Consider the following 25,955-nt stretch of genomic DNA (forward strand, 5'->3'; position numbering starts at 1 on the left):
CCATAACTATGCATAGAACTGCTGCCCCCAGCACACAACTCTTGCGCTTCGGGGACATCAACACCCTTCCTTTTCAGTCCCTGTGCCGCCACTCCATCTACCCAAACCTTCCTCTTCCTCTGTTGAACAACTCCCCCTAACACTTCCCAGTGATATGTACTCGGTCTCCTTTCTACAGCCTATTGTTTCCATTCTCTTCCATTCACCAATCCATACCAAAACTCCAAGACCAATGATTTCATTCAAGCTAATAATGATATCACTTACTTGCTCTGTACCGCCACTCTCTCAACACCCTTTCGCTTTAACTAAACCATCTTCAAACCGCTGATGCATTTCGTTTTTCATTTGCATGCAACAAACACCCTTCATTTCCAGAGACGAGATGTGGCACAATCTTTCCTTCCCAGCCTTGTGAGGAGGAGCAGACATTGCTCACTTCGACTGCACTGTGCAAGATCTTCCCAACTCGTCCTGCCATCAACCATTTTGAGTGTTCTGTAAAAGAAACCTAACGAGATGGCGATTTGTCTGTCCGTCTGCACTTTTTCTGTCCTCCCTCAGATCTTAGACTACTGAGGCTAGAGGGCTGCAAATTGGTTATGTTGATCATCCACCCTCCAGTCATCAACCATACCAAATAACAGCCCACTCGCTTCTGTAGTTCTTATTTTATTGACGGCTCAAGTGAGCCATAATCGTGTGTCTGGCAACGCTATAGGACAGGCCAACACCGGGCTGTTGTTCAAGTTTCATGGGGTGCGGCTCATACAGCATTAGTATATTGAGACCACCGAAAGATAAGATCTATTTGCTGTGGCCTTGATTATACGCTGTATAGAAAACTCGATTGAATTTTTAAATTGTTTCTATTCCAGATTCCCTAAAAAGTCTTCTACTTCCATCTTCCCTCCTTCCACCATCCACATCATCCTGGATCCCTTATGTATGTATGTCCCCTGCAACTAACTCTTACGTTTGCTTTTGGCCCTTCTCTGCAAGCACACCTAACATTCAGGCTCAGGTTTACAGAGCAATGAAATCATTTCTACAAAATGACACAAAATTGGATGAAAGGAAGAGTATGATGATCATATATTATATATATATATATATATATATATATATATATATATATATATATATATATATATATATATATATATATATATATATGTATGTATGTATATATTCTTGTGTGTTCTCAGGCGTTTTTCCAACAATTCTGTTCGGCACAGACGGCCAGATATCCTCTCTCGCCTCTAGCGCATCCGGTGGGGGTGAAGGGCTCACCTGGCCACATGACACCATGCGGAAGTGGGGGCACCTGGGTACGTGCCCCCGTTGAAAAATAATGTCAAATAATATTGAAGATTTAGATGACAAAAGAAAAATATGGGAAAAATAAAAAAAATAACCTTATAGAAGCAACGAAATTTAGAAAAAAATGACAATAACCTTTCATACTAATGATAATTAATAAAGGATTGGTTATTTCCTGACAAAACAAGCGACTGCTGTCCATTTCATAATTTCTACTTCAAATACTGGACGATAAGCTAGATAAAATACGACACAAATACTTCCTGTCAAGCGAGCACCTTCCAGTAGCTTTTACAAAGGTCACCGATTATCCCCTATCTGTTTGATCGCCAAACCAGTAGGAGGGGACTTTACTATTGCTTGGAAATAAACTAAAAGTTTCAGATTTCTCATAGTTGCTGTTGCAGAAGATGCTGTCGTATTAATAGAACGTAGTACATAACATCATCAGTTTTACTTGGAAACTTTCAACTTGGCCAAGGGCAGCTGCTTCCTGGTCAAGTTGACGTACATACATATATACAATCCATACAATATATGTATATATATATATATATATATATATATATATATATATATATATATACACACACACATTATGTGTGTATATATATATATATATATATATATATATATAGATATATATATTATATATCGAGCTACAATGTCCTTTAATATCTAATCGCTCTACCTCGGAATTAATATATTTTCATATATGCTTAACCGAAGGGGAATTTTTTTCTCGATAATAGACTTGCCTGGACCAGGGCGCGAACTCATGATCCTTACAAATCCAGGAACGTCAGTGAAGCTTTATCCTACTACACCACCGCGAGAGGTGTAGTAGGATAAAGCTTCACTGACGTTCCTGGATTTGTAAGGATCATGAGTTCGCGCCCTGGTCCAGGCAAGTCTATTATCGAGAAAAAATTACCCTTCGGTTAAGCATATATGAAAATATATTAATTCCGAGGTAGAGCATATGACAATTAGATATTAAAGGACATTGTAGCTCGATATATGTATATGAATCACGGAAATGTGATATGACTTATATATATATATATATATATATATATATATATATATATATATATATATATAATATATATATATATATATATATATATATATATATATATTGTGTGTAAAACGTATGTATTAAATAAAGGATAATGCCACGGATGGAGGCCATTTACCTTTATTTATACAACATAGTATCACGTTTTATATATTTCGAGATAAAGTTATTCATACGTATGTATGTATCTATATGGAAATTGGTGCACCTCAACCCCACCCCATGAAATATTTCTGGATCCGCTCAGACTCTCTCGCGACACTTTTCTCAGGCACTTCTTCAAAGCCGATGGAATACGCAATGACAGTCCAAAAGTGTGAGGAATAGAGGACCTCTGGAACTGAAAAGTTCCACTGAGCTGTACATTTACTATTTATCTGTCACGACTTTTTAATAGAAGCTTTGAATAAATTATCTGTATTTTTTTTTTTTTACCATCCCGTGTTATTAGTTTAGTTCAGTGCTAACAATGCATGTGTGTTTGTGTGTCTGTCAGGTGACAAGCCACTCGTCACGGTCATTACAAAAATATCACTTCACAGCTGTTCGTCCATTTGAAGCCAAATTAGACTCCCCCAGTTAATAGTTTGACAACGGTTCCTCTGTATAGGGTTCAAACTAGGAAAACACAGGTCCGGAAGAAGAAGAAGGAGAAGAAGAAGAAGAAGAAGAAGAAGAAGAAGAAGAAACAGGCCTTGCTTTAGCTCTTTTCCTCGCGTGTATTTGGAGCCTAAACACCAGCCAAAGGAACTGAAGACTAAATTTACCGTAACCGTAAAGTTTGCGGTGGTAACAAAATGCCAGTTTTTTCCGTGATACTTAATATTCACCTTCACTACAATCCTTAGTTCCTACTCGTGACTGATTTTGAAATACACGTCTAACAAGTTTTGCCAAATGATGCTTAAAAAGCACCAGAACGGCGCGTTGAAATCACTGGAAAACGGGTCATTATCATAAAAAATTGATATTTTTCGTTTTTCTTCCGCGTTTTCAACCACTGAACTGCTTACGTTCACGATTTCAAAAGTCGGCTATTTTCTTATATCTGATCATAAATTGAGCCCTTCGTAGTAGCATCTTTGGGAACGATCACCCTGACGGTGGTTAGGTTCTTCCAGCTGGAATTCATCACTGCAGAGCTTTTTGTTTTCGTCTACCAGTTGACAAGATCCTCCGCAAATGCATCAAAAAATCGCCTACTAAAGTGTTTCGCCTTTCACAAGTTCAATACAATGGAACATAGAATCGAGGCCAAAGGCCAAGTGCTTGGACCTGTGAGGTTCTTCAGCGCTGATACAGAAACGGACAATCAAAGCGTCTGAAAGGGGCAACGGGAGCAAACCCTCAAAGCAGCTGAAGCACCATGAAACAATAGGTAGGAGAATGGAAAGCGAGATGAAAGACGAGAGAATATGAAAGGACGTACAGTAAAAAGAATGAAAGGGGTTGTAGCTAGAGGCTACAGTGAACAGCATGAGGCGCACTGACGGCACTACCCCCACCCTCCGGGGCCTACGTTTATACAAAACTGATTTCGATTATTTTGCCCCCCAAAATTGGCTACGTAAGACTTGAGTGGGTCACTGGGTTCCCTGTCGTCGTTTTCTCACAATATAGATAGATGGATGAGGTTCAAGTGACGCCTCCATCAACGCGTTGTTGTGAAGCAGGTTCAGCTTTCTTGTGGGAACAAACTGAAATCAATCAATCAATCACGCTGCTCTCTCGCTGGCTGCAATTTCGTTTCGAGATCTGTTCCCCCACTGCCGCCCAGTCTGCGCAGAAACGTTTTGAAGGCGTCTCAGATTTCAATAGAACCGAATCCCGTCTGAAAGGGGGACCATAATCCAACCCCTTTATTAATACAGAACAAAAATGTCTGTTGTTCGTTGATCTGGCCAATTTGGTGACACGAATCTTTTTATTAGGCAGTCCACTCATGAGCAGACTGAGGAGGTCAAACATGGCTCGCTGTGGGGGCCAAGGGAAAAAAAAACAAAGGTTCATGAGTAGAAGAAGAAGAATAAAAAGAAGAAAGAATTCCTGGGAAAATGGCGTGGTGGACGACATACATACTGCAGCGTCCGTTATCTGAACAGATGGCTGGTGACCCATCCACTGCTGGGGGAAGAACAGGGCCCGCCTGGCGGCCCGTCGCGCGTCGTCAGCGGGAACTGCAGAGCTGAGGGGAGAGCTCTTCGACATTCCCAGTCTGCCACAAGAGAACTCGCGTCGAGAACAGAATAGAATATGCAGACCTCTGAGGTCATTCAAAGCTGAAAGGAAAGTAGAGAGCAAAATGTTACAAAGATAGAACAAGAGGAAATCGTCGTATCTGCGACATGAAACAATTGTTAGGAGAGGGTTGAGGATGGAAGAAAATGAATACGAACAGAGGTACAGTAAAAGGAACGCAAGGGTTGCAGCTAAGGGCCGAGTAAGGGACGCTGCCAACAACCTGAAGTCATGTCTTCTTTCGAGACGAAGTTTGTCGTTTGATGTTCTGGGGGAGAGTGTGAAAAAAAAAAGGAGTCCTTTCGACGTTTAGTGTGCAACAAAATAACTGAACCATTATAGACTGTCAGAACTGCAGACAAATTGTGAGTCGCTTTATCATTATTATTCAGAACATGACTCCTATCCATATGGGACGAGAAGCCCACCTGGCTTGAAATTCCAGAAGCTTCAAAGAATATGAAAGCGCTCATCAGGAAGTAAGAGAAGGTCACGGCAAATAAATGCAAAAGGAAGAGATCTCACTTATTTAAAATATATCAAGCATAATAATAGTAGGATACAAATGAATTATAATTGTATTTATTATTTTTCCTTATCAAAGTATAGTCTGTTTAAAATGACGAAGATCATTTTTATAATGTTTAATAGTGGACATTTAGACCATTTTATTCACTCTACTACAATACCCTCAAGATCTTTTTGAGCGGGTGTCATAATATACTGAATAGTAATCCCTATCGTCCAAATCTGGGTTCACACGAATTTTCATGGATATGTTGCTGCCACCTCCACTAAGGATTCTCGTTTGACTGCTAAGATTCCTTTCTTGCGTCCACAAGCTTTTTTGCACTTCAAATGTTCATTTTACTTATGCACTCGTTAAAAGTTAAACTCTATAAATGGATAACGTTTTCTTGACATCGTATTACTCAAACACAGACTAGAAACTAAAGGCCTGTACATACATACATACACACACAGAATCAAAATTATATATATGCAGTGATTAACAGAACCTTTTGCATGAAGAGAACTGCTGTTTCACCCGCATATATATTCAAATCACGCGACACTTGACACTGGCTCGTTCGTTCATTTCAATTCTGACTTCATTGTCACTACTATCGAAATGGTGCATGGCGCTACTACTCGTAGTTTGTCTTCAAGAGAACTCTCTCTCTCTCTCTCTCTCTGTGTTCAACTTCAGTCCGCAGCTGACTGATGCACCTGAGATAATCACTATCCACGATGGGAATGAGCCCGGAACACGCGTTATTTAACCGGCAAAAACCACGAATATGAACAATATTTTCAAGTTGTCTTCGGTGACAGGTTTTTTTTTAGAAAGAGGTTCCGGCGACCTTGACGCCTTTTCAAGATAGAAGTTTTTTTCGGTCATTCCTGAAGGTCCCTGCAACACCCTCATAAGACGAGCAACATCATGGACAACCTGGAAAATCACCACCACAACGAGTGGTGGTGGTGGTGGTGCGATTCCAATGGCACCACCTTCCCGAGAACTGACCGAATGTCAAATTATTTACGAAGGGAAGCAAGGCCCACAGTTCCGTGCAACGACACAGTTAGAAGACATAAGGAATAGAAGACTTAATTAAGCCTATTGAGAGTACAGGAGATCTGAAAGGTGCAACAGGAGGAAGAAAACCTCAGTTGCACTTATGGAAAACCTGTCAGGAGAGGATTGAGGAAAGGCAGATGGAAGAGAACACGAACGAAGATATATACACATGACAGTTAGAAAGATTTTTTTTTTACAACGAATTTCATCTATGCAGCCAGAAACATCTTTAGGAGCATTTTTATGACTAAACTCAACATTAATATTACTGAAAATCACATTTAGCATCCTAGGTATTTCTAAAAACCTTTCATCATACGGTAATTTGAGAATGTTATGCTTATTAAATTCAAGTTTGTCATGAGTTAAAGAAAATGTTTTTCTAGCTCTTTTCCATGCCACATTTACAAAATTTCAAGGCATTATCATAAAAAGTTTTAATCTCAGCGTCAATAAAATTCGGGATACAGACACGCAGAGCCCTTAAGAACATCCCAGAAAAACAGCTAATTTAACATTTTGTTGGACAAAAGAGGCAATGTTTGTTGGTTTTCGAAAGACGGAAAAGGTGAAATTTCTAAGGATCTTTACTCTGGACAGAAACACCAAGAAAGGTCAGGTGACAAATTTTCTTCCTCTTCAGCAAATTTAGTTTCTAGAAGGGACTAAATTACTTTAATTTTTTTAGACTAAAACTTTTCCTACAATTTCGTCCCCAAAGTTACTATAAGGTGTAGGTATGTGGATGATATTTTCTGTATTTGGCCTGTTCACGAAAATCTCCAGGAATTCCTTATTAATCTCAATATTTTACCTCTTTCTATGAAATTTACTGTAGAAGAAGAAAAAAACCTGCAATTTGAATTTTCTTGATGTAACACTATATAGAAATGATATAAATTTCACCTTTTCAGTCTTTTGAAAATCAACTAACATTGCCGCTTCTGTTCATTACTACTCCAATCACCATCAAAATGTTAAATTCTCTGTTTATCTGGGATCTTTCTAAGGGTTTGCGTGTCTGTAGCCCGCATTTTATTGACCCAGTGATCAAAACTATTTATCATATTGCCTTGAAACTTAAACCAAGGACTTTTGTAGATGTGGCAAGGAAAAAGAGATAGAAAATCATTTTCTCTAACTAAAGACAAACTTGAATTTAGTAAATATAGCATCCTCAAATAACCGTATGATGAAAGGTTTTTAGAAACTCCTTGAATGTTAAAGCTTTACCACATAAATATTGTTTTCAGTAATATTAATGGTTAGTTTAGGAATAAAAAAGGCTCCTAAAGATGTTTCTGGCTGCATAGATATATGAAATTTCTAGTAAAAAGTGTGATAAAATATATTAAGGACAAACTGGAAAATCTCTTTCACATGGAATCAAACAGCACCAATATTCAGTGAGAACTGGGCAAATATCGAATGCATTATTCATACATACGAGAGATTTAGATCATCCTATCAATGCTGTGTAGCAACACAGTTAAAAGGAATATCATCGAATCTTGTTTCATCAAATCAAATAATGAGTGTGTTCTAAATTTAAGTCTTGGTTTGTTTAAACTCCATACCTTCACAATTAAAAACCTTGTAGGTAAATATAACCAACAAAATTAATATATTCAGTTGTATAACTGTTTTTGGGCTTTGTATGGATAACCTTCCATTTCTCTTATGGTTAGGTCTGTTTTAGTCTGTGACCATGTGATCCTCCGATCATCCTGGATTATCTCTTTGATTTTTACCCTTTTGACAATTAACCATCTGATATTCTTTCTCTGTTTGTTTACCTTGTAACTTTCTTTTCAACTGCACCTCATTCGTGCCTCGACAATGTCTCAATCCTATTATTTTTCCTGTGGTATTCGCTTATATCATGAAGTCCCGTGCATCTACTGTGATTTTTAAGTGTGTGTGTGTGTGTGTGTGTGTATATATATATATATATATATATATATATATATATATATATATATATATATAGTATATATATATATATATATATATATAATATATGATTTTTAAGCGTGTGTGTGTGTATGTATATGTATAGTATATGTATATGTATATATATATATATATATATATATATATATCTATATATATATATATATATATATATATATATATATAACTGAATCACAAAAGTTTGGAACGTGATAAATGCACAAATAAAGGTATAAGCCACAAAGGAAAGTGAAACACTGGATTAGCTGCAAGGTCTTTCGACTCAACGTCCTAATGTGAGTGTGTGCAAGCAGTTACTTACTTTGAAATACCCTTCCATCTCTACGTATTCTATGAATTCTGAGTCAAGTGGATAAAGTACATTAGTGAATTATAAGCGAATGTATTTTAGTTTCGAGTATTGTTTGTTTGTACAGTCCCTCTAGCATATATATAAATTTCTACCACCATGTTTCAGTCTTAAGACTTAGATATAAATATAATAGACTATACAATCTAGGCCAAATGCCAAACTCTGGTACCTATGATGTCATTCAGCGCTGCAAGAAAAATTGACAGTAAAAGATTACAATGGTGTAACAGGAAGAAAACTTCAGAGCTACAATAAGAAATAATTGTTAGAAGAGAGTGTAAAGTAAGATCGATGAAAAAATATAAACGAAGGTAAAAATTAAAAGGAATGAAAGGAATTGCATCTAGGAGCTGAAGGGATGCTGCACAGAACCTTATATAACACCCTATGGGGCTCTTATATATAAAGATGGAACTGGTCAGGGTTTACATCCAATGTATAATTTCCCCTGAGATTAGTGAATATATCAGTCATGTCTAAGTGATTATATAATCATAATACATACATACATATATTACATATATGTGTGTCATTGTATGTGATAAAACTTTATACAAAGCCAAAGGTTAAAAATAAAAAATCAAATTCCTGGTGATGGGCTGATTTTGATTTTAAGAACAAAACTGGAATTAAACGGATTTGTACAGGAGAACTGAAATCAACTCTTTATCTCACTTGATAGCTGAATGGTTAAGTCCACCACTGTCTGTCACTTTATCAAAACCAAAGTCATAGATTCAGATCTTAGTTGTGAGAGATGCATTCTTTGATCATAAGGTCCCTTATGTGTAAGGTATTCCCACACATGCTGGGAGAAAGATTGCCATGGTGGAGGAAGACAGCTGGTTGAAAAGGAGAAATAGAAGAGACAAGTGGGCACAAATGAAGTTAAAAGATGAATTCAAAGAGAGAGAGAGAGAGAGAGAGAGAGAGAGAGAGAGAGAGAGAGAGAGAGAGAGAGAGAGAGAGAGAGAGAGACACACTTTACTTCAGCTTAAAAATAGTCTATGGATATAAGTCTAATAGGTCTCTAAAATGTCCAGAGCATTCACACACTTCATTTTAACATATAGTGGCTATGTGAGAGGAACACCCGAGTCAATGGTCGAGAAATACAGTTTTACCCATTTATATGCATACTGGGTCTAGGTCTGGATGGACACCCCATATGCTACAGAAATGAACCACCTCTTTATTTTTTAAAACAATATAAAAAGTAATGTTTTTCTGGTACATGTAACTCCTCAATGAAAGGTGAGAGGATGCTGTGGCTACTCTACTATCGCACTTGAAACAGCAAATGGTATAAAATAATCAATGGATAATGTATGGAAGACTGCAAATTGCTTATACGAAGATGGTAACACTTAGTACCTATGCTACCTTGGGTAATTCTTGATTCTGAACAACTGACAGTTTTCCAATTACTGTACTTGTCATTGTTTTTGAGATTTTCAAATAAATTGATAAAAACTAGCAGTTCTCCTCTTAAGCTGCATTTAACTTAAAATTCATTGCTTTAAAGTACAGTAGCATCATATGCCTTTCCTAGGAAGAAAAACACAGTTCCATAAAGTTGCTTAGAAGCAAAAGCTTCACAAATAGTATTCCATCCACAGCTACACATTAATACATGTTCCTGAAGCCATACAGAATTACAGATTTTTTCTTCGACTTACAAAGAATTATATTATTGTAATGGTTGGCTATTATAACATAGGTACTGATTTTTCCTGTCTTACCAAAATTCTTGTTAATTGCCGGACAGGATTTTTTTGTTTTGTTTTGTTAAGTTGCTATTTAAGGTATTACGACTAAAAAACATAGTGCATTCTAGAACGTCTCATCTTTATATGATATGTCATCCAGGCCAGGTGTTGCGTCTTCAACTTATTCCTGGGATGATTAGAAGTCTCTCATTGCCAAGGGCAATTTACATAAGATTTTTCCTATGTAGTGTGAGATCTATGATCTGCTGTGCCTTTCTCTCTACAACAAGTCTGATTACAGTTTGTCACCGAGTCTTTTTGAAGCCTCACCGAAGCAACTGGTAAAAGCATTACTTATATATTTACCCGTCATTTTCCTAAAATTGTCACCATACCACAATAAGAGGAGTTACTGAGTTATTGACATTAGGAGTATTACCCAATGTTCTCAAGGTGATTTCTCAATTTTTAGTCTAAAATGAGCTTTTGCTCTATGATACTGAACTTGCAGCAATCTAACTTATGCCTTCAATATCATGTCTTAGCAGCTCTCACTGATCTATGAGCTTTTTCTGTAAACGTATCCAACTTTGCTTTACCTGTATTCCACCTGTGTAGTCCAGATTCACTAGGACTTTTGAGCAACACTGATACCAACTGGGAAATGATCACTGGTATAACAGTCCATTACCTCCACTAAAATCAGTGAATAAATCATCACAATATAGAGATAAATCGATTCCCAATAGACAAGGAAGCATTCAGTGAAATGTATTTATATTTGCGTCATCAATGATTGATGTCAATTGAGGATGGTTTCCTTCATTGCAATACAAATGGGTAAGTGTTATGGACCATAAATCTTCAATTCCTCCCATTTTGCTCTGTACCACAGGATAATCGATGAGAATTTATTTGTTAAGAACACTTGATACATTCCAGTATTATGGTTCCTTAGAACTACTCTAATAGACAGCAATAAATGTTAATTTGCCTTCCGACTAAATCGACGGAGTAAGTTTTGGTGGAGATGAGTCATTCTTCATGTGTAAAGGCTTCTTGAGTAGTACACAGCTACATGGGGCTAGGAAGGGGGAGACCTTGCACTCCTCTATCCTGGATGCTTCCTCTTTGGGGCCCTCACAGGAGATCCAAGGGACAGCTAATGATACTATTGATGGGGCTGGACGAGTTTTCACAAACACCCCAGAGAAGGTCATTACTGGAGCTGGAATCACTGAAAGTCCCTGTGAAATGAATGAAAAAGGTCCTTCCTTCCACTGGAATATCTGACCTCTTATTCCTATCATTTTCAGTTCTAAAATGCTGAATATATTACGTATTATTATTACAAGACCAGCTGCAACCATAGTTGTAAAACAGAATGGCATAAGCCCAATGACCCAAATAAGGAAATCAGCCCAGTGCAGAAAATGAAACAAGAGGTATAGAATAAACCATGAAAGAGAAATTAAGTAAATAAGCAATAAATAGAAAAATATGGAATAAACTATAGGGTAACTCTCATGTCATCAGGCTCAACTGAACACTGCAGGAATAAAAATTTTCAAAAACTGTGAGGTATTGAATCTTGCAGAAGGGGGGGCATGACTGTTGGGATTAACTGAACATCCAGGACTTTGTAGTGAATGGTATAGTTTGTGTGATTAACTGTACATCCAGGACTTTGTGGTGAATGGTATAGCCTCAAATAAGAATGCAAAGGAAGGCCAAAATTATGATATTATGATATATACATATATATATATTAAAGATATATTAATTTTAAAAAGATATATGCTACCAAAGGAAAATAACGACAGATAGTATCCGCGAGAACCTTTGGAGGTGTTAAACGTCCTTTACTAAGCAGAAACTGACATACATGAGGAAAAAGGCAATACAAGAAGATTCATATAACTGACAGATAGGGATTATAAAGAGATTAGTATCTAGAATTCGACACACCTGGAAGATGAGTAACCTTCCCAAACAAGCAAAAACAATGGGTGCAATTAAAAGTTTAAGACAATCATCTCAGATACAAGGACAAGACAATTAAAGGATTATATGTGACAGCTATTCAGAACTTTGGTAAACAAAACCATATTCACAATACATGTCAGACATGTATTGTGAATATGGTAATGTATACATTACAACAAAGATAACTCTAAGGCAACTAATTTTTAAGTCTGTAATTATATCTTTGAGGTCATTCTTAAACATGTTACAAATACAAGGGTCTAAATGAAAAAGGCCACGACTAACATTGAAATTACAAAGAAAAGCAAGTTGTATTAAAGCATTTAGACCCTTGTATTTGTAACATGTTTAAGAATGACCTCAAAGATATAATTACTGACTTAAATAAAAATTAGTTGCCTTAGAGTTATCTTCATTGTAATGTATGTCTGACATGTATTGTGAATATGGTTTTGTTTACCAAAGTTCTGAATAGCTGTCACCCATAATCCTTTAATTGTCTTGTCCTTGTATCTGAGATGATTGTCTTAAACTTTTAATTGCACCCATTGTTTATGCTTGTTTGGGAAGGTTACTCATCTTCCAGGTGTGTCGGATTCTAGGAACTAATCTCTTTATAATCCCTATCTGCCTTTTTCCTCATGTATGTCAGTTTCTGCTTAGTAAAGGACGTTTAAGGGGGCCGGCCGGAACCCCTATATATGGTGGTATAGGGCGAAAAATGCAGTCATGAAAAAATTCATGGAGCTTCATATGGCAATTGAGAATACATATACAAAATATTTGGTCAAAATTCCTCTTACTTTCGTAGTTACAGGGTAATTAGTAAACATAACTCAATAAGCCTAAAACATTCATCCGTACAAGAAAATGCAATATTTCTTCTGTTATCGTAAATTTTGATAATTATTGGCAAAGAAATTGTGAGAAATGGCATCTGTAGAGATTCCGTGGCTCGCAGAAGCGAGAGCGAGTATCTGGTTCAATCATGAATCAGTTGGACCATAGACTTCAAGTAGATTACATGTTCGAGTTTCACCTCGTGACATTCGCTTGCTTTTACGTATGTTTATGTATGTTTCGGCAAGAAGTTCATCATGCCAATGAGGAAAAGACAAGGAAAACATCTCGCTAACATACAGACGAAGAAATATCGCTCAAGTATTATTACAGAATATCATAATATACGTGTAATTAGTGAAGAGAGAGGGGAGGGTTGCCAAGTAATGCCCCCTTCTTGCCTGACAGCACACGTCACACTGTACCCAAGGCTACGATCTTTGAGCAGAGAGATCTTCATTTATGATAAATAACATAGTTTTGGTTTTTTAATACCCAAAATGGAATATGAAATTCATAATAATCATGATTTATTAAATTTGTCTTTGTAAAAAAGAGAGTACACCTTCGAGTTTGTTTCACCTCTGACATTTCTTCTCTTGCATTTACGTTTGTTTATCTTTGTTTCGGCAAGAATGTCATCATGCCAAAGAGGAAAATACAAGGAAAACATCTCGCTAACATACAGAAGAAAATTCGCTGTAATAAGCCGAGTTAGTGAAGGGGAGAGAGGGGGTTACGTAGGAAGGAGTGCCCCATCTTGCCTCAAGCAGTGCCCCAGGCTACGATATATGAGCAAAGGGATCATCATTTATGATTAAATTATGATAAATAAAATAGTTTTGGTTTATTAATACACAAAAAAGAAATATACATTCATAATAATCATTATTTATTAACATTGTCTTTATAGAAATACGAAGGAAAACTTTGAACGCCCCATATCTCAAAACTATACTTATTGACCTTCAAAATCTATCTCCTCACTTAGTTTTAAAGCTATAACATTGGAATTTGGTATATAACTCAGAAAGACATTATAGAACAATCAAATAGAGCCCTTTTTTCCATTTTTTTTTTTTTTTTTTTTTTTTTTTTTTTTTTATAAATTTTTTTCTCGTGATTTATAGGGTTTATTTTTTTAACCATATTGAAAAATTCATATCTACCAAAAAACTGACTTTTAGAAAAAAACACTCCATTTGATTGGAGGTCGACATCAGGTCTATATATGGTAGTAATCCCAGGTCTTAATATTAAATATCAAGGGAGGAGATAGAATTTGAAAAATGGTTATTTTCGGGATAAATTGCCCTGGCGTCACAAAACCGCAAAAATCATATGCGGTTTGGAGATGTCCCAAGTCACCTTATTAAGTGGTATGAATGTCAAAGTCCAGTAGTTAAAAAACGGCATTAGCCGGCCGGCCCCCTTAACGTCGAAAGGTCTCACGGATACTCCGTCGTTTATTTTCCTTTGTGGCATATATCTTTATTTTATGGATTTATCATGTTCCTAACTTTCGTGATTCAGTTATACATACATAATATATATATATATATTATATATATATATATATATATAGATATAAAAACATATACGTACATACTGAATGATGGTACCAGAGGTTATTTATAAAGATCAGAGGTAAGAAACTTAAAGGAACTAAAATTCTGTCGAAAACATCAACATGTAAGTCAGCTGCTGAAGGCAAAACAAGAATAATATTCTACTTAAAAAAAATCAAATTTTTTCGGGATAGTCTCCAAAAATCTGGAAAGATACAGTTTATTCGTTTTTTGCACTACTGAAGATGAACCAGATAGTATATTTCTCACATGTGAATTTTCAATGACTGGCTAATACAAAATCTTGCTAAGTCCAGGTATTAAGGAGGCACCGAGTGTGTGAAACACAACTCAAGATACAATTCACTTCAGGAATAGTACTCCTTGTATTCTTTAAGAAGGATTAATGTCCCACTGTATAAGCAACATTGCACTCATACAAGGACCAACAGGAGCAGGCCACATACTTTGGTTTGACCTGACCATCATGTTGTTCAAAGCAAAAGATCCTGCAAATGAGTATAGAAATAAGAGTCATTGTTGTTAGCTTACAATATGTATTTACATAAATCACTGGGACTCACTCTCCCCAGTCAAGGGGCCAGGTATCCTAGGATAGGTTAAGTTATCTTTATTCTGTACAATGACTGGGGAAATTCTGGTCATGAAATATTGCATTATTTTTAGGACGCTTTGGTTTCTGGGTACATAAACAGCAGTCAAACTGAAGGGTTGGGTGTCTTTGAGTTTGCCACCACTAGTAGTAATACAGTACAATCACTAATAATGAAGGTAATACTGGGTAAATGAGCTTGCACTACCTAGCCCATGTATTGTGCTTAAAATAAGAAATTCTTTTTGAAGTTGATCCACTTCTAATTTGTGTTGGACCTATGAGTTCTGAAAACATGAACCTGTTAAGTAAATTTGGCAATGTATAGATGGACTGATTAATGTTGGTTTTCAACACAGTTCCAAACAAAGAAAGGCAATCAACTGACAAGGATATTCAAAAGTGGCTGATGAAGGGATAAGGGATCCTTTAAATTTCATCATAAACGACATCGTAGAATGTTCATTTTCATACACACGTGCCATACTGAAAACTTATTGATTTCATTAAAAAAATAAAAAACCATTGAGCTGCTTCTTACTCTGATCCATGTATATTACATTTTGAACTTCAATTTTCCATATTTTTTCCAGTAAAATCCTTTTGACTCTGGAAGTTATTGGAAACCATGAAGCTGACCCCTTGCCTATTTCATTTATGCAGACAATATTCTGCAACTTTGTGAATTTTGTACTTTGTGAATTTTCAATGAATGAGAGAGAGAGAGAGAGAGAGAGAGAGAGAGAGAGAGAGAAGCAATAAAAAAATTCCATTCAGTTCATTTTGAAAATATGATATCCTTAATATGTCCTGACCATCTATATTGAAATGAGAATCACCAACTCCCTTTCCCAATCAGCGTGTTGGTCAGCTGGCTCCTGGAAGACACAATGCCACATTCTCTGGGTGATTCTTTGATTGCTGTGAGAGCAGGATGGATGGGCAAAGACTGCTCCATCCTCTACCCAGAGTGTCCCCTCCAACCAGACCCCCACCCTGCTGCCAAGGAAGCCATCACCTTCTTTTCCAGGTAATGTACATGGAGAAAATGACTAACCTCCATTATGATTTTTCTTGTGATAAAATTATTTCAATAGAATTTTCCTTAAAATCAGCCTGTCATACAGTATTTCCATTTTAAATATATATACAGGCAGTACCGGGTTATTGGCTGACTTGGTTGATGGTGATCTAGTTTTATGGGGCTTGCCTAGCGCTATAAAATCAGCGATTTTCGGCTTCATAATGAGCCGACTTCCAGTTATCAGCGCCTATAATAGTCATGGCGCCAACACATGCCAAACAGAGGTGCCAATAACTGGTTATCGGCACCATGAGCGCCATAAATTGCTGAGTTTCAGTTAAAGCCGATTTTTGTTTATCATCAAGCCCACTGGAACCATCGCCATCTTGAATTGACAAGGCCTGAACGATCGCTCTTGACACAGCGATGAGTCATCACCAGACGTCTGTACCTGGCCACAACACCATTCCCAGTTCTGTATTTTTGGTGTTATTTATTACTTTTTATGCAGAGTATCTAATTGCTATGTTAGATCATTATATTTCACAGTCTCTAACAACATCATAATCCACTAAACCTGGTTAATTTAATTAGATATGCTGCATAATGGCGGAAAATCAGTGCAGAAGTTATAATGAGAAACAACAGAGTTTATTAACAAATGATTTTCAAATAGATTACATATCTGTCATTGCTGATGACTTTAAATGAAAACTCAGTACTTGCAACTTTCATATTTTGTTAACTGTTCAACCATTTATTTTTAATTTGTATGGTTGTAGGTACTTTTCTGGGGCCATCTAATTTGCATAAATTACACAATTTAGAAGCAGATTCTCTCCTCAGATATGCATACAAGCTTACATCAATCGAGTCTAGAAAGGCAATAAAATTTTTTTTAATGAATATGTCATAGAAGCACTTTTGAATACTGAAGTTCTTCGAAGAAACAAACTGGGAGTACATGAATAATGAGTCCGGAAATAACGATTCCTTTGATACTGATGTCAGTCAAGATGTTGATAAATGTATGGATCTTATCGCAGTTATAACATACCTCGCTGGCTACTATGTGTATGCTGTTGTCAAAAAAATTTAAGTGTAGCACCTGTAAAGACTTACTTACTTGCCAATATACAAAAGATAGATTTCCAGACAATAACAGTTACATTCAGGGTATAAGCAGAGGAAGGCTTCTTTATCCGAATGAATTTGTAGTACACGTAATTCTGTATAACTATACATATAACCATTAATAAACTATCACAGTATCCTGATTTTATCATATCAATGTATCAAAGGAATTTGGTCACGGACATTTCACTCACTGTCCTCGCTGATAAGGATGACTTCTTACCTCTAAATGATTGTGATGCTGGGCATAGCATAGAAAAAATCCAAAAAATGCTGATATTTGCTTCCTACAATGCCCTAATAAACAATTATTGTAAGAAAAGCAATGAAAACATTCAATATTGCAAAAATGACAAAAAAGAACAAGCTGGATACACTGAAGATATAAGATTCAGAGGAACAATTGCTGTAAATTATAGAGAAAATTTATTTTGTATATAGTACCTATACCTTTTCATAAAGAGGGGGCATCTTTTGTGACCATATTTGTGTTCTTAGAAATGTATTATGTACTCATTTCTGTGAATACACTTTTTTCTTCTCATTACTGTTTCTGGACTGATTTCCCTTCATATTTAATCATATTAACCAGGTCCACAGGATACTGATGATGCAAAAGACTGTAAAACATAATTACCTTACACAAAAATTATACATTCTGCAAATATCTGATAAATGCCACCAAAAATACAAAGTTGTGAATGGAAACGGATGGCCAGACTCAGACGTCTGGTGATGACTCATGCTCGGATCTCTATGGCCTTCTCAATTCAAGATGGCAGTGCTGGAACACAACCCCTGCTGATAATCAGGGACTGCCTGTATGTATGTATGTGTATGTATGTGTGTGTATATATATATATATATAATATATATATATATATATATATATATATATATATATATATATATATATATATATATATATATATATATATATATATATATATATATATACAGCTTAAATTTGAAAAGCCACTGAGATTAATACAAATAAATATTCTGGATAACATGAACTACAGTGACTTTTTCTCCTCAGACTTCAGTTTGCAGCAACTTCACCTCCAGATGCTGCCGAGAGCCCTTCAGGAGCACAAAGTGGAACCTCTGAAGATATTCGCCCATCATCAGTGGACAAACCCGTAAGCGGTGACAGACAAACAACTGATACTTTAACAGAAAGAGTCGATTACGAACACACCCCACACGAAAACAGAGGCTCACGAAAGCCACAACCTGGTTTGGGTTCGAGTCACGAATACCCTGCACCAACTCCCCAACCGCAATTTCAACACCATAAAGACAATCAAAGACCTTCCCACAACCAACATCACCTTCAGGGAACTGAAAATAAGCATCAGGTGTATCCGAACAGACAGCTTCCCTCGAGGGACGAAGGTACCGAAGAAAATGCTGCAGCACTTCAAGCATACTACAATCGCTATCAAGGACAGGGGCCTATGGTAGTCCCAGGTTCCCAGTACAGTTCAAAATATGGTCACTTTGATGATGGCCAGCACAGAAATGATGAAAAGCTTTATGACAAATATGACAGTCCCTCTATCAATACAGCAGAGGGGGAAATATCAGGATCAAGCAGCGTATCAGGTATGGCCTTGCAAGACCGTCCAACTGGAAATAATAACAAGGTATGGGAAGAATTCTTCAAGGCTGGACTGTATGGTGGCATTGTGCCTCAATCTCCTCTAAACATAAAAGTAAGTATAGAATAGTTAATATTCTTCAGACCATGATATGGTTTTACATGAACAGTCCATATTTTGTTGTTAATAGAAAATATGCTTAAGTAACTATATCTAAAACATTGGTAACCTTCTGTACAATACAAATGTTCTTGTTTAATGACATAAAAAAAGAATGTTTTTCCACAATTCTGGTGAAGGCACTACTACCTGTAGGTAGTATACGGTACACTAAAAGGAATATATATTTCATATTTCTGAAATAAAGTGGAAGACTGACTACATGATACAACAAACTTTAATAATTTTCCCTAAATATTCTCACAGGATGAGTCATCGACCAGCTCTGCCCCAGAAAAGTCTATTCGAATGCCAAGGCCTATGAAGAGACCAATGCTGTCCAGTCTCAACAAAATTGGTGCCCTGCCTCCTGACCAACCAGGATTTTATCCAAATCCGGGATATGGTCCATATGGGAACATAAACAAAGGTTCCCCGAAGCCAAGCCGACCACACAAGAGACCATACTTCACATTACGACCAAAAAGGCCACAGCCCACGGGGTCCACACTGTCTGGCTCTGGCGTATCTTCGGCAAAACCATTTATTAAGAAGTACAAGTATGGGCTCAGGCGGGGCCTACCAGCTACCAATGTCAATGGGTATAATGCTTATGTGAGTAACAGTGGTAATATATACCAGAGACAGAAACCCTGGTATGCATACATTGACAATTCCAAAAACAGATCCACACAACCTACACCACCAAAACAAGCCACACCTACAACTACAACACTAAGCCCAACCGACCATTCTCTTTCCCCAAAGGACACAGATCCTTTTGGCCCAGAGGATGCTGTCACTGATGTTCTACGCAACGAACTTTTATACGAATACATACGGGACAGACAAGGCTCTATTCCCGTCGAAGATAGAAGAAGTTTAACGTAAGTGACCTGACAGACACTGGATTTTTCAGTGATCAGCTAGATATTCATCAGGGACAACATATAATCACCTTCTTAAGCGAGAGAGAATGATTACTAATACTTGTATATCTTGATAACGGTATATATAAACCTAACAAGTGATAGTATATCATATAGGGAACTAACTTGGACAATACTTTCATCCTTAGCATACTACACAGAACACTTCTGAATAATCTGAGTTCTACCTGATGTGGCATAAATCCATACAGTATCTAAGAAAAATGAACAACAAGCTGTGTTCCTCGTGCTTCACTGTAATATACTATGCTTTCATGCTATTATATATAATGGAGAGCAGTTGTGCTTGCTTAAAAAGTCTCATTATGTTTAAATACTTACCTAAGTAACTTTAAAGTTAGACTGTGATATTTAACAATTTCAATTAAATAATGAGAAAAACTGCGACCTGTATTCTGACCAAGTTAAGATAATCACTACTAGATTTTGAAGTGTGCACTGACGTTTCTAATGACAGAGACACAACAAAATTTGAGTTTGAGAAATTCTTCTTTGACACCTAGGGTAGAGTAATGCGCCAAGTGAGTGCCCTAAGTTTACAATTTAAACTAATTGCACTTTTTTTGATTTATAGAAAATATAAAACATGCAAAGTGCAATATGCACGTGTATAATTATCTTAACATCAATTTACAAGTTTTCCTTGTCTATTTTAAATTATGTTATAAATCATATGAAATACTCTACCAAGTAAAGTATTTCTTATGTAATTGTATGAAAACTGGGTAGATTTTTTCAGCCATACATTTAGTTCTAGATACAAACATTCCACTGACAAGTATGTACTGCAACATTCACTTGAAAAGTAGTATATAGTCCTTTTACATCCCTCTTCAGAATCACAAGATAGGTAGGTGGCTAAGGACAGAGGATTATGTATCTATATAGACATGATGTCTGTTATTACTCCAGGCAATTGGCTGGTAGGCAAATGCTGCTCTGAAGATGAATTTAAAAAAGCAATTTGCAATCCTAGACTGACTTTTCAAACACCTATTTCATTTAAGAAATATATTTTAATATTCATTTCTCTTTGTTTTACAATCAAATACTGTATTCACAATGTAGATGCCAAATAAAATTCCATATGACGTACCACAGATAATAGATACTCTTACGAAAATACTACAGTAGCAGAGTTAGAACAGGATTTGTTACAATGTCACATTTTTCAAGTGTACAAACTGTAATATGGGCATATCTTTTCCTCTGTGTTAGATAATCTAAGTGACTATTTATTGTGCTATTTACATGTATTCTCTATGCTTTGATATAAATAGGAAAAAATATTCTAACTGCTTTAAACTTAATGTGAACAAATATGGGCATTGATGTACTTCTTTCAAGTCAAGTTATTGTTACTTTTAGTGTCATTATCCTTTGTTAGCCTCATCAGGAAGAAACAATCTATCACGGACATTCATGTTCCGATTAAAATGTTTAATCAAACAACTATAAACTTGAAATCACATGCTGGGGACAAAATAAGAAATGAAGTATTGAGCAAATCAGCAATCATGCAACAATTGAAGAGAGACCAATATTAAATATACTGTGCTGAACTGTGTTAAGATACAACTGCACCAAGCAAGTTTTTGTTATCAATAATGTTCAAACTCAAGACCATGGGAAGTATATAAAAAAGAAGCTTACAAAACTCACCCTATGCCCTTTACCCCAAAGGTTAGTTTTGGGCAGGTATTGAGAGTACTGCGTTAAATGCCTAACACTTAATCATGAGTTTGACACAATGGTCCCCAAATAATCCCAGAATGGGCAGTGATGCTACTATGGCCATTCTAGTCATAAAAGGGAACTGTATATTAGTTTCCTAACATCTAGTGACAAACTATGCTGATCCACATTATGTCATCATTTTCAAGGATCTACATCAATGTTAACAAACACAATACCCAACTCAGGAATTGATTTTATTCTCATAATTAAATTTTCTCGGAATCTGTTATGGCAATAAACTGTTAACCTAAGTAATGCTCGCACAACCTAAATTGTGAAAGAATTTCGAGAAGAATATTATCGTCCTTTCGGCAAATAATAAGGTACAGTATTTTATATACTTCTGAACCCCGTATTCGCGCACTCCGTACACGTATTCACAGATTTCTCTCTGGAACATACACCCCCATTATTCGCAGGAAATTCACCTATTCGTGGTATTTTTCTATGAGAAATATCCACAAATTCTTGGTATTTTTTATCAATTTTATCACTTTTTGTGATAAAACTAATAAAAGCCCAGGTACTGTATAAACATTTTTTGTGGGTTTTTCTTGAGTTTTACCTAACAAATTAGGAAGTTTTAAGTGTTTTGATAGGCGTTTAAACTATTTGCGGATTCTAGCTATTCGCGGGGCGGTCTGGTACGCATCCCCTGCAAATACCAAGGAACACTGTATATACATCTTTTAAGTGAGATCTAATATTTGTTGTGCAGAAAATAATTAATTTTATGAGCACGCTGAGCCTCATTACACACATATCCCAACCAAAATAAAAGGCAATGTTATGTACATCTAAATAAGTTAATGCAAAAAAGAAATCTTGAAAAATCCACGAATCACACTCTGCTAACTACAAGAACTAAATACAGTTGGTCTTGCATTTAAGTTGCAGGCAGCTTCAAGGAACAGCTCTCATTGTGCCAGATTTACTAAGAATCAATTAATAATTATTATTCTGAAGATGAACCCTATTCATATGGAACAAGCCTAAAGGGGCTATTGACTTGAAATTCAAGCTTCCAAAGAATATGGCATTTATTTGAAAGAAATAACAGAAGGTAATAGGAAACACAGAAAGAAGAGATCAATTATTAAAAAAAACTCAAATGGGTAAATAAATAGTAGATAAAAATGCAAATAAAAAAATTAAATGAGAATGACTAGGATAGCAATGCATTGCATCTTCACTTGAACTTGTGAGGTTCCAATTGCCCAACATCCTCAGGGAGACTAGTCGCTCCGTAGTCCAAAGATAAGGACCTCTTGAATGGAGAGGCTTGACAGTGAGGCACATTTACTGCATATATGTATAAGGTCACTCTCAGCAGGAAAAGAGGATAGGGATCAATTGTGAAGGTGAAAGATCTCCGTTAAAATACACTTACAAAAAATTGACAATCGAGAGACCATCCATCAACGGTCCAAGTCATAACTACTAACGTTAGGAAACAGAAAACTGCCACCACAAACCATTCTCTATACAAGAGAAATATCTCTTGCAGAGGCAGACATCTACACCAGAGAATGGTACTCCAGAGAAAGAAGGACAAATGACCTAAAACAAGTTCACTGATTTTATCACTGTTATAAATATATTAACTGTTAATGGATGGGGTAATAAATCAATAAGCAGTACCCCAGGCTGGCCAAACTTGAGGTCAGCCAATTTAAGAAAAACAATCCTCAATGGAAAGAGGAAGATATACATATACACTTATGGTTTTTTTTGTTAGATTGTTTGTATGGTGTTTTTCTGTTGCATGGAACCAGTGGTTATTCAGCAACGGGACCAACGGCTTTACGTGACTTCCGAACCATGTCAAGAGTGAACTTCTATCACCAGAATACATATCTCTCACACCTCAGTGGAATGCCCGAGAATGAACTCGCGGCCACAGAGGTGGCAGGCCAAGACCATACTGATCATGCCACTGAGGCGCTAAATGCACTGACCAAAAAAATTGTGAAGTTATACAATCGTAAATTTTATGAAGTTATACATGATTTTTCAAATACATAAAATTTATTTTATCTTCTAAAATTATAATCACACCTCACACAATATCAAAACATATAAGAAAAAAGATTAGTGACAAATGCTGAGCATATTTGTTGTACAATAGTTATGTAAATTTACCAAGAACGAAGATGCAATAACTTTTTTGGATTTATACATTTTTTTCTAATATTTCTTTGCACTTTTCTTTGCAAAATTACATTTATAACTAAAATACTACCATCATAATGGAAAAGACTAAATCCAACAGTAGCCCCCGGGTACATTTATGAGTAAATTTACAAAAAGACATCTTGCGAGACATACAGGCACTACATCCTCCCTTGAAATCAAGATCCCAACTAACTCTCTCATGAGCCGTCCAGTGGATTTTAGCCAGTCTAAAAGATGCCATCAGTGAATGTATGTAATGGCTATAGAAGTAATGATACCTCTTTCCTGCCTGATTCCACCACCCAAAACCTACCATTGCTACTCATGTTTGCATGTCTGTCCATTAAGGGTTAAGCCTTACATAAAATAGTACCTAACTGACATGCAGCACTTGGTGATACTTTCATTAGATGTTTCTCACAGTCAGATATGAATCAAAAGTGACATCAAGTATAATCAAAGCGTCAGACTCATTTCAGAGTTCCATCCACCTAAACGGAAGGATGGGGCAGAAAATCAGTAAGAGATCCATAAATCAATGTTTTCACTTTACAGACTTATACTATTTTAATTTTGCCTACCATTGTCATATTTTATGGTACTGTGCACTTAAGGACCATACAAATATGTACATATAAGACAACACTTCTACTACATTCTGAATCACCAGGTCACCAGAGCAAATGATTTTTTTTGTGTGTGAAAACTTATTTTCTTTATACAAGCCTGTTACCTTATATAAGCTATCTTGCACACAGCACTCAAAAGAAACAGCTGAATGAAGAAATATGCTCCCCCTAGTGACCATACATCTGGGAACCCCAGAGCCATCTTTGCAGTGGTAAATACTAACACCCCTGTGTTTTCTGGACTTGCCCCAAGATAGAGACGAATTCCATTTGAGTGAGAAATTCCAGAGGTTGCTAGTTAAGGCTAACTGGTGAGAGTTGGTCTTTGGTGCAACCAGTAAGCTTTTGGAGACTGCTATCATAAGCCTAGAAAATTAAACCAAAGGCAGGAAGCTGGGTACTTCACTGTGCCATAACACTATTATTGGTGCCTTATGGTGCCAATAACAGAACTTGGCACATTATGGTGCCATAAATCACCGATTTTATGGTAGTAGACAAGTGCCATTAACCAGGGCAGTCTCTGGTTATCGGCAGTCTCGGTTAATGGCGATTCAGTTTTATGGCGCTTTTATGGCACCATATCGGGCTGAGTTTTGGATAATAGAGTTGTGGCGCTATAACATACCTAACTGGGGTACCATTAACTGAATGCTGGCACCACAAGCGTGATAAATGACCAAATTTTGATTAATGGCAGTTTTCACATATCAGCACCCTGCCGAGAACAGAACCCCCGCAGATGACCCGGGACTGCCTGTATTAATAATCCTTTATGACTAATATTGTGACATTACTGTACTGCAGGGTTGCCATACAAAGAAGCATCCCAATAGACTCAATTATGATTCAGGAAAAGTCATTCAAGAATGGTTTGATTATCTCAGTGAGGTTTGGACTGAAAAAGTAAGAGAAACACACTACAATGAAATGATTATGATATCCTTTGACTTGGCTTCTGGAGAAAGAAAAGAAAAAAAGATAAGGAGAGAGAGAGAAAGTAAAGTGATAGATGGGGGACTGCTCCTGCCCTGCCAACCAATAAATAGCTAAGAGGACTTGCGAAGAAGAGTGTAAAGTATCAAATTTTAAGACAGGAAAAGTGTAACACTTTGTTTTGGCTAAAGCCATCAGGTTTCTGATTAGGGCAGCCCTGATTGATAATGCTACTTATTCCTGTTTCTTAAAAGAAAAAAATTCCCACTGCCACTTTTTGGGATAGGTACACAACAAGGTTTGCACTACGAGAACACTTTTCTTGGTTTCATTAGCGCTTT

At 36.5% G+C, this 25,955-nt stretch overlaps 2 protein-coding genes across 8 annotated transcripts in view; one reads left to right on the plus strand and one right to left on the minus strand.

Annotated features, from left to right (window-relative positions):
* Positions 1 to 21,498, plus strand: part of LOC135213206 (uncharacterized) — a 31,473-nt gene extending 9,975 nt beyond the window's left edge. The window contains exons 2-4 of the mRNA XM_064247180.1: positions 16,126 to 16,296; positions 18,464 to 19,142; positions 19,455 to 21,498. Of these exons, the coding sequence (XP_064103250.1) occupies positions 16,126 to 16,296; positions 18,464 to 19,142; positions 19,455 to 20,078 (1,474 nt within the window). The 3' untranslated portion in view covers positions 20,079 to 21,498. The remainder of the gene's footprint in view (positions 1 to 16,125; positions 16,297 to 18,463; positions 19,143 to 19,454) is intronic.
* The window catches only part of LOC135213207 (cyclin-I-like), a 364,491-nt gene that overhangs the window by 80,747 nt on the left and 257,789 nt on the right, over positions 1 to 25,955 (minus strand). The gene's annotated exons all lie outside the window — the stretch shown is intronic.

The sequence above is a fragment of the Macrobrachium nipponense genome, chromosome 42, assembly GCF_015104395.2.
Source record: "Macrobrachium nipponense isolate FS-2020 chromosome 42, ASM1510439v2, whole genome shotgun sequence".
Lineage (NCBI taxonomy): Eukaryota > Metazoa > Arthropoda > Malacostraca > Decapoda > Palaemonidae > Macrobrachium > Macrobrachium nipponense.